General features: G+C 35.3%; 2 protein-coding genes across 3 annotated transcripts in view; both read right to left on the reverse strand.

Annotated features, from left to right (window-relative positions):
• LOC132156112 (rho family-interacting cell polarization regulator 1-like) overlaps nt 1-877 on the reverse strand; it is a 65,859-nt gene extending 64,982 nt beyond the window's left edge. Inside the window, exon 1 of the mRNA XM_059564980.1 lies at nt 655-877. The gene's annotated coding sequence lies outside the window, so the exon portion shown is untranslated. The remainder of the gene's footprint in view (nt 1-654) is intronic.
• A 1,480-nt stretch (nt 878-2,357) lies between these two features.
• LOC132155672 (C-signal-like) lies at nt 2,358-5,898 on the reverse strand. 2 transcript variants are annotated; one of them, XM_059564395.1, is made up of 7 exons: nt 5,728-5,898; nt 5,418-5,600; nt 4,722-4,776; nt 4,124-4,311; nt 3,187-3,351; nt 2,950-3,060; nt 2,358-2,848 (listed from the first exon to the last, which is right to left on the reverse strand). In XM_059564395.1, exons 2-7 carry the CDS (start codon nt 5,562-5,564, stop codon nt 2,735-2,737), a joined length of 780 nt encoding a protein of 259 aa, XP_059420378.1. In that variant the 5' UTR covers nt 5,565-5,600; nt 5,728-5,898; the 3' UTR covers nt 2,358-2,734. The 2 variants fall into 2 exon arrangements, with proteins under 2 accessions (XP_059420378.1, XP_059420377.1); XM_059564394.1 differs by having other exon boundaries at nt 5,715-5,898.
• Between the last annotated feature and the right edge of the window lie 4,143 nt (nt 5,899-10,041).

Raw genomic sequence — 10,041 nt, forward strand, 5'->3', positions numbered from 1 at the left:
TTATTTCTACATACAGTATACTGTGATGGAAATTGTTAGCACGGAAACACATTAAAATAGTGTGGAAAAAAATATGTTTAAGAGCATTCAGAGGGCCAACATGCCCATAGGTGAAGAACACCCATTTATAAACCATTCAGGTTAACTTATTAATATTGTAAAGTGTAAAACATGACAGAGGGGTCAATTTACTGACTGGTGGTCAACCCACCACCATTGAGAAAATTATTTGAAGAACTTCATTATTTCACATGCGCAAACAATCATACAGTCATAGTCCAGAACCCGCGATTTGCACTTGCCACTAACCACAAAGGTTACTTTCTGATTTCTCCAACAAAAAGATCATCATTACTAGAAGGAAACAAACTCTCGGTATCCATGAAAACCTCTGTTTGAATCAGGGAGTAAAGTGGGAATATCGGGAATATCCCAGACTGGCGCAAAACTCCTTTCCAACGGACTCGTGATTAATGATGGGAAATGAAGTCCCACATCTGCCTCATGTCAAAAACGAGCAAATATTTCCAAGAAATAATCAAAAATTTTAATTTACTGACATACCCCAAACCTGCCATAATTATTAAAATGTACTCTCTCAAAAACAAACATTTTCTCTAACAAAGCGATAAATATCCACTATGAGGTTCCTACCTGAGGAGTACTGGTATGTCCAAGCGACTAACGTTAAATCCCGTGTGAAGAACTAAACATAAACGTGACGTAAACTAGTTAAAGAGTGTTTAATCTGAACTAGCAGCGCGTGAAGCGTGTACGCGCACTGAACACAGGCGTCTGCTTATGCCCATCTCTTTTAGTTTCAAAGCTGACAGGGGAAAGATAAACCCTCCTGTCTTTGTTTTCACAGGACTACGGGAGTATCGCCATGAGGCAGCTGATAGTTAATGAAAAACCAACAGTCAGTTCTCTCCTCAGCAAAACAACACTGCCAGACCAGTGTCAGTCAATCACGCGCTTCGCTCGCTCCCGAGCAAATCGAGATCTGGAACCTCGTCTGATTGATTCTTTTGTCGGACTGATTGAAAGTGAGTGAAAGTGAAAGTGAAGTGACCCATACTCAGAATTTGTGCTCTGCATTTAACCCATCCGAAATGCACACACAGAGCAGTGAACACACACACAAACACAAACACTGTGAGCACACACCCGGAGCAGTGGGCAGCCATTTTTATGCTGCAGCGCCCGGGGAGCAGTTGGGGGTTCAATGCCTTGCTCAAGGGCACCTAAGTCGTGGTATTGAAGGTGGAGAGAGAACTGTACATGCACTCCCACCACCCACAATTCCTGCCAGCCCGGGACTCGAACTCACAACCTTTCGATTGGGAGTCCGACTCTCTAACCATTAGGCCACGACTTCCCTGATTGATTAGGTCACCTTTAAACAAATCCCATTAGTTTCAAACACAGTTAGAGTACTGCCAGCTATCTTAGTAGTGTAAGTTTAAACATCATAATATTTATCTTATAATTAATTATTGATGTAGCCTATTGGTTTTTTTGCATAGACTGTGGTTTTTTGTTGAATTTGAAGACGTTGTTTACAGTTTTGCTAATATAAAATGTGAAGAAAAAAATTTCCCAATATTGTCAAACTTTATGTGATGTTGGCCAGGTTGTGACACTGGAACCTGTCATTAAATAGCCTATTAGTGGCTCTTTAAAAAAAAAAAAGTAAAATTCTCTCTCTCTCTCTCTCTCTCTCTCTCTCTCTCTCTCTCTCTCTCTCTCTCTATATATATATATATATATATACATATATAAATTAAGATACTTTGAAAAAGAAAACACATTACATATTGCTTTTGTAATATATCTATTTTTTTAAATAGATATTCAATAATTATTAATTACCTTGTTTCTCTGTAATTATATTAGGCTACTTGCTTTCTTAACAGGGTTAAGAATTATGAAGTTGAATAAACACAATGACATGACATGGGTTGGACAAAATTTATATCTTTAACTCCTGCATCTCCAAACTGATGAGACATAAGCAGATATTAAGTTATGTATGTGAGTTACTCAACCAAAGTGGTTCTCAACGGGGGCCCAATTTAACCTTAAAATTATTTATTAGTTATATTAACATAACCTTAATTTAAAAAAAAATAACTAAAGATGAAGGGTTGAAAACCACTGCATTAAAATGGGTATATTAATCAAACACTAGAGGGCGGACTGTATCCATGTAATTTTGGATGATTCAAGATTGCGTTATTCACCAAATATTCATTAATTTATGAGACATGGAGTGGCAATTGTTTTTATTTGTTAGTGTACATGATTTTATTGTCCTTTCTGGAAATCACATTTGAAGAAGGGCATGTTGTGGTTGGCTTTTGGCTTTCTCTTTTACATTTTCCTAATCTTCCTTGTTTTGCTTATCCATTCTCCCATTGTGTCACAGCTAATTTTATAACAGTTTCTAATATTTAATTTGTAAAGACTGCAATACAAACATCAGTTAGGGGAAAATTAAAGACAAAAGAAAACTGTTTTCTCGTTTTTAAATGAGATCTTTCTCACATGCATTACACTATGGCATATTTTTCATTGCTGTATTACAAGTTTGTGAACCTGTAAATAAATACCATGTCTTATACTAGAATGGCTGTTAGAAACATTTTTCTCAGACAAACCGCAGACAGACAAAAAAGTGGAAGTACATGTCAAACTTAAGATGTGAACACAACACACAAGATGAGTTCCGTAATCACCAGGGGATCTTTTTGCCTTCCCAATCTAAAAGAGTTCCACTCTCTTTCTCGGTGAGGCTTGTGATGACTTTCAACATACTGCTGATGCTCGTAAGTGCCGTCAGGGGAGCCTGAGGGTGCCACGAGAAAAATTACAAATATGAGGCTGCCAAAGAAATTAAACCACTGAGATGAATGTAAAAACACATTTGTAACAAGCGTTTTGTATTACCTCTGGGCCTCCCATTTCTGTCTGGACCCAACCTGGATGGAGAGACATAACTAGAATGCCATATTTTTTAAAATCTTCCGCCAAGCAGCAAGTTAACATGTTCAGTGCTGCCTAAAGTAAAGAAACAGTCCAGATGTAGTAGTTTTAATTGTGATTTATGAGTAAAATAAAGCCTATACTTGAAGAAATGTTATGTTTTGTTGTCTATATGGATTACAGTAAAAGGGCTCCTGGTACCTTGCTGACCCGATAGGGGTACATTGGAGACACAGAGAAATTCTCAGGGCATCTGCTGATGGATGACAGCAGTGTGGAAACATTGATAATAGCTGACCTACTGCAAGACATGCTTGTTTGATGAGGAAACTGAGCTGCAGCCTTGCACAGGAGGGGATGGAAATTCTGAAAATGAAATAACGTCATTTACCGTAAAGGGAAAATGTTACACAATAAAATGTTTGCCTTGTTTTCCAGTACAAATATCTAAACATTCCCAAACCAAACAACCTTTAAGATAACAAGTCTTGTTTTCTGAATAATAATAATAATAATACATAAAAATTAAGTGATTTTATGGTTTGGGGAAAAAAATAGAAAAAATTTAAAGAGAAAGAGAAAGAAAGAGAAAGAACAAAAATCTTTATTAAAAGGGAAAACAAGATTATCTTTCTTATCCGACTGACAGGTGTTTTTCTTGTTTTGAACATACTCCATTTTTTAAAAGAATAATACTTAATATCTTAAGTCACATATAATTTTTTTTGTGTGCTTTCACACTTGCTTCCCTTGCCTGGTCCTAACCAAGTGTGCCGCACTAGTCCTCAAAAGTGATGCCATCGTGTTTCGATCACCTCCAGGTGGCTGACGCAAGTGAACTGCGGTTCGGACTCAAATATTATAATATGAACACAGTCCAGTGGGGGCAAGGGGAGGGGGGAGCAATTGAACTCGGGTTCAGACCAGGCAAGTGAACCAAGTGTGAATGCACCTTAAGTGGACTTGGGTATGATTCGCGGGTGCACACCCGAGTTCAAAAGACAGCATTCACATCATCCAAACAAACCGAACTCTGACGTCAGTCGAACCCGGGTGAACACCAAAAGTGCTTGTGTGAAAGCACCTTTAGATATTAATAATGAAAAACAAGACAAAAATAATAAGTCACACAGTCAACCTTTGCGATGAGCATGGGTCCTACAACATTGGTTGTGTACACGTCCACCATCTCCTGTTTTCCCGTCTCTGCTAGAGATCCTGGGATGTTCACACCAGCATTGTTGATGATCAGATTCAGGCCTTTGCCCTTCAGCTTGGCTTCCACCAGTTTTGAGGCCTCTGCGATACTAGTAGGACTAGTCGTGTCTATTGAGAAATTAGGTAAACCAACATTATACTATATTAAAAGAGAAGTTCATCCAAAATTGGAAAATTGTAAAAATTTTATGAGCTTGTGTATTCATCAGAACAAAATTAATTTAGCATTATATCACTTGCTCATCAATGGATCCTCTACAGTGAAAGGATGCTAAACAGCTGATAAAAAACCATCACAATAATCTGAGCAAATTATGTAATGCTAAATTTATCAAAATCTGTTCTGATGAAGAAACAAACTAATCTACATCTTGGATGGATGAAGTAGGCCTACATTTCCAGCAAATATACATTTTTTGGTGAACTTTTAATCTAGGTAATAACATTCCTCATGAACAGAATCATGACTCAACCACAAAGTTACAACAACATACATTATTTTATTATTAATCTCCTACCAAGTTGGACAACCGTGATCACATTGTGGTGCTTCTGAGCTAGTTCCTGGAGATCCTAGAAGACAAACAGTTGGAAGTACTTTCCAGGATGTTCTAGAAATACACAACTTCTTGATAAAATGACACATCAGACACGTTACGTGTCACAATTCACCATTTAAATGCCGCACAGAAACAGCAAAGTTGCCCAACAAGTTTCAGTGCCACAATGACTCATCTACGTTGTCTTTGTAAAACTGGAATAGTACAGATAGTACAAAGTTCAAACAATTTCTCTTTTTCTTACAGCACCTAGTGCATTGGCATTTACCGGATTTAAACAAAAACTTTATGATAAATGGCAATGACAACAGTGAAAACATATAGCTTTTATAATTTCAGGAACACTTAAGGAACACAAATAAGATTCATTAACATTATTTTTTTAGGTACCATACAGTAACAATGAATAGTACTTTTACTTATTAATATAAATGAATCTTTAACATTTCATGTTGTATAAATTAACAGAATTTTATAATTTTGTAAATTAATTATACAATTGAATTAATAATAATTTAATAATTAAGTTGTATAAATGAATTCAAATTAGTTAACATATTATATTATTAACAGTGGTATATTTATAAATGAACTTACCGATTGCACTTGTAAACCAGTTGAACTTTTCTATACAGTGTTATCATGGTTTCGTACCTGAGATTTTGGTCCATTTGGCTCTCTACAACCAGCAAAGATCTGAACTGGAGGCGAGGGTGAATCAACCAACTGGCGAACCAACTCAAGTCCAATTCCACGGTTTGATCCAGTCACCAGAACACTGTCACATAGTCTAGATGCCATTATCAGTCAGAGGCTTGTCTGTGACCTGCACTCAGTCTACAATGGAAGGCATGTACATGTATGTTAGTGTGTATGTATTGGAAATGTGGGAGTAATCAGTGTTATGGAGTAATAAGTCTATTAACTCTTTAAAGGTCTGTGAATGTTTACCGCAACTGCTTACGCTTCAGTTAGTCCCTCCCAGGACACAAAGCTGCCTTCTTCCTACATGTACATTTACTCATTTAGAAAGTGTTTTAATCCAAAGAAGTTTACGAATGAGACATGCAGTATGAAGCTGAGATCAATGAGTAACAACTCAGATGCCTTCTCAATGTCACTCTATTTCCATGTATACACTGATTTAAATCAGGAACAGGATTTTCTTGATTTTCTCTCATGCTTAAGTTTGACTGTAATACATGGCCAACAACAAAATACTTTAACTCAGATACTTATATAGTTTTAGATACTTAAATATACAGATCTTGTTATTATATTGTCTGATGTAATGGCCTAATCTGACAGCAGTGACAGTATAGTAAAAAAAAAAAAGAAGAAGCCACAAACATATCCACAGACTGATGTGGAAATACATGTTAAGAATGCTGAACGACAAAAAATGTTGCGTAATCACTGCGGTATACTACTGCTTGTGCCAATCGACTGTCTTTGATGCTTGTGATCCCAGTCACTTTCAGAATAAATAACTCTAACACAAGATAAATAAAATGTTGAAATAATAATAATTAAAAACAAAAATCTCAATAAGTATTACATTTTTAAGCATGAATTTAACCAAATTTTGCATCATGCTTTATGCTTAAACCAGTTTAGGCAAATTAATAATGGGGTAAGAAAAATATATTATATTTTATATGATATATTTTTATGTAATTATACAATTTAATTTATTAAACATTATATTCTTAATAAAACCTGTTCAAAAGTATAATCAGTATGAATTATAATATTTCTTGGGCACCAAATCACCATATAAGAATAATTTCTGAAAGACCATGTGACACTGACACAGTAGTGGCTGCTGAAAATTCAGCTTTGCCATCACAGGAATAGATAACATTTTTAAAAATGTATTTTATATAAAATAACTGCAGCCTTGGTTCATATTGTTTACACTTATATGTAAACAATATGAATGGGGTTTACCAACTGACTGAATGTTATCTTAAGGTATGCTCACCTTGGTGATGATTTTCCAATTATATTTTTGTCACACTTTGCCAATTCTTTCCCGTTTTTGCATCCTGGATCCATCAGGCCTTTGTTCTTCAGGTTGACTTCCATCAGCTTCGCAGCGATATAGAGTTTGTATAATACAGATATAGATTCAGAGTGATATAAAATTTGTATAATACAGATATATATATTGAGTGATATACAGTTTGTGAAATACTTCTGAGAAATTAGACAGATTATGTGTGTTACAATCAGTAACAACAGATAGAAAACTTAATCAGTGTTGTAAATAACTGCTTATTAGAATGTTAATTTAAGCTGGTGTATCAACTGTTGTCAAATACTGGTTCTTCTGGGATAATAGCAGAAACAGGAGCTTTTACATTACTTGTTTAGCTTACAGACATTCAAAAAATGTGTCACAATGCACCCTTTATCTACAGCAGTGCTGCAGAATCAGGACTAGTTTCGGTGTCACAATGACTTGTTACAAATGAAACGTGATGCAAAATGTCAGAAATGTAGATGAGATCATGATATACGGCATAGGATAGACATGCCACTAATGTGCTTAAGTAGTAAAACTAAACCAAAACAAACCTTAATGGTGAAGGGAATGAAGATAAACTTGTAAGCAATTTTAATGGTTTTCCTCTTAGTCTTTTTCTTCAAAGATTTGCACTGGAGATTCGGGTGATTCAGAAAACTGGTGAACCAACTCAAATCCAGTTCTACACTTTGAACATTATTTTCAGATTAGGGGGTAATAGTATGCTCAGTAAATGTCTAACAAGTGCCACCACTTAATGCTTCCCTCCCTGACTTTACAAAGGCCTTTTCTTCTTAGACTAACAACTAACTATTTCAAGAACATGCAGGTATCATCTGTGTAATAACACTGCATTCTTAAAAGTAAATAGTTTTATTTATTTATTTATTCATTTATTTATTTTTGTAGTGAAATAAACTTTATGTCAACCATTTTTTTTCTTTGTGTGAACAATATTTCAGTAATCATAAGAACCCGTGAAAAGCCTTTAGAAAGATTCCATGAAAGTAAACGGTTTTTCATGGAACAATAAATGCTGATAAAGAACCTTTATTTTAATGAATGTGATATGCTTCTTTTTTTTTTTTTTTTTTGCCTTACAGTAAAAATGTGTAAGCATCCTTAAAATAATATAAATGCATTTGAAAATACAATATTGTGTAGGATGATACAATAAGTTTTCAGAGAAAATATCTTGAATTAAGTTTTTATTATTTTTAAATAAAGCACTTTTACGACAAAAACGATTAAAAAAACAACATTGTAGTAATGTTTGTGCCATTTGATTTTTTTTTTTAAATACTTTCTAACTTTTTTGCAGAAATTAAAGCAGAATTAAGACACCTATATTATAATGTTGACTGACAGGACATTCAAATCACAGGATGGCGGGAAAATCCAGAAGCACGCAAAATGAGATATTATGGCCGCTAGGTGGCAGAACTTAATTACTTAATATGTCACCAAGGTTTAAAAAAAAAGTGTTTAACAAAAAAAAACTCTTGTCTGAATGAACAATTGTCCTTTAAAATTATACACACTTAATTAAAATTTTGTTTGTTTTTCAAAAAAAAGTGCTCATTAAAACATACAAATGGTTTTTTTCCATGTTCAGTGTCATCTGTACATTCACACTTTGATCTTATCACACACAAACACAAAAGAGATACAAAACAGACTATAACTGTCCCAGACTTCCTCTCATACCTGTTCACACACAGAGAAGAACACATAACAGCCTGTCCTCTCAAACTAGGACAAAGATCAGCTGATACAGACATGTAACCATGGTGACCAGGTGACGTCTCACATTCCAGCTTGAGCTCTCAGGTTTCAGATGGGAGGCCAATATTCATCTACCTCCATCACACTGCCTAAAACGATGCCAGTCTGGGAAGATGGCAATGGGCTACTGACCAAAAAGCCAGGCATCTAATTCAAAAACAGAGAGGAGAGGTAGTCAGTTTTATCTGGCAAAGAACATCATGTATAACCAATCCACAAGTTTGCCATGTCACGATCAGTCAGCGATCAAGTGTTTCTCTGTCGCTTGGACTGTTCTTATAAGTTGTGTTACAGAGCGCATTAGCCTCAAGCTAGAGGCCAATCATACCATGCCAGGAATTCTTCTTTTCTTTAAGCTTAAGCCTGTGGAATGATGGGTAGGCAGCTGAGAGGCTGACGACTGGCAGCTTGGGTCTGGAAACCTGCTGAGGGATGTGGGAGAGCCAGGGGAATGTAGAGTCCTCAAAGCAGAGTGCACCGGCCAGTCTGGCAGCATTCTTTACACATAAATGCACACACACCTCAGAAACCCACACAAGCATTCCAGTTGGTCTTTCGTCTCACATTACATACAACAATGACAATACAAAACATTCACATAACATCAAATAGATACTTTATACATTCACCTCGCCTACAACACTGCAGTCCTACATTTTATTCAAAAGACTTACTTACATATAGCACAAAGGTTTATAAAGTGGGTATAGAAAAGAATCACTCACTAAAAGATAATTAAGTTTTGTGTGAGTTGCAGGGGATTTCCTCCCCTCATAATTTTTGATTTCCTTCTTTTATTCAGACACAAACTCTGAAATTAAGAACTTGCATAATTATTATATCGCAGAGATAGCAAAAGTCTCATAATTAAAACAAATGAGTCAATAAACATTAAATAAAACAACTAATACAACACAAAAATGCCATGAGAAAACAGTGACACACTTTGTCAGCATAGAATTGCTCGATAAAAATAGCTGTTCAGAAGTAGTTTAGTTGACATTTGATGCTGTGTGTCAGTGTGTCACTGTTTTTTATAAGAATAGTTCTTCCTGTTTGGAATAAGAAAAGTCATATATAGTGTTGATTATGGTTTCGACATGTCACGCACCTTGCATAAACATACTGAGCATTTCAGATTGAGAATCAAAAAGTAGTTGTTGTTTATTTTCTTCATGCAAAAAACTTTACCGAGATTATAATTGAATGTCAAGGAACATGACTCAACATTGACAGTACAATTGGACCTTACTACGCAAAACAATGAACAAGCATAATCTCTTGTAAAATATTTGATGTTTTTTAGAATAGCATTTTTTGATCACGATCAGACATAAGTGAAAAGTGATTTACGGTTCACTGACTGAATGAGTCTGATTCAAGTACTAAATCAAGTTTGAGGATGTTTGATAAATCTTTTCACTTTTTTTCATAATAGTCATTATAGTTCGCTCTACACCATCT

Source organism: Carassius carassius, chromosome 13 (genome assembly GCF_963082965.1).
Source record: "Carassius carassius chromosome 13, fCarCar2.1, whole genome shotgun sequence".
In the NCBI taxonomy this organism is placed as follows: Eukaryota; Metazoa; Chordata; class Actinopteri; order Cypriniformes; family Cyprinidae; genus Carassius; species Carassius carassius.

What these genes read in the sequence shown, in the direction of transcription:
- LOC132155672 (XM_059564395.1), bottom strand. Translation starts at nt 5,564, where the DNA reads ATGGCATCTAGACTATGTGACAGTGTTCTGGTGACTGGATCAAACCGT. An exon ending in CAAATGGACCAAAATCTCAG is followed by an intron (nt 4,777 to 5,417) that starts GTACGAAACCAT and finishes TTTGTCTTCTAG; the next exon opens with GATCTCCAGGAACTAGCTCA. An exon ending in GACCCATGCTCATCGCAAAG is followed by an intron (nt 3,352 to 4,123) that starts GTTGACTGTGTG and finishes TTTCATTTTCAG; the next exon opens with AATTTCCATCCCCTCCTGTG.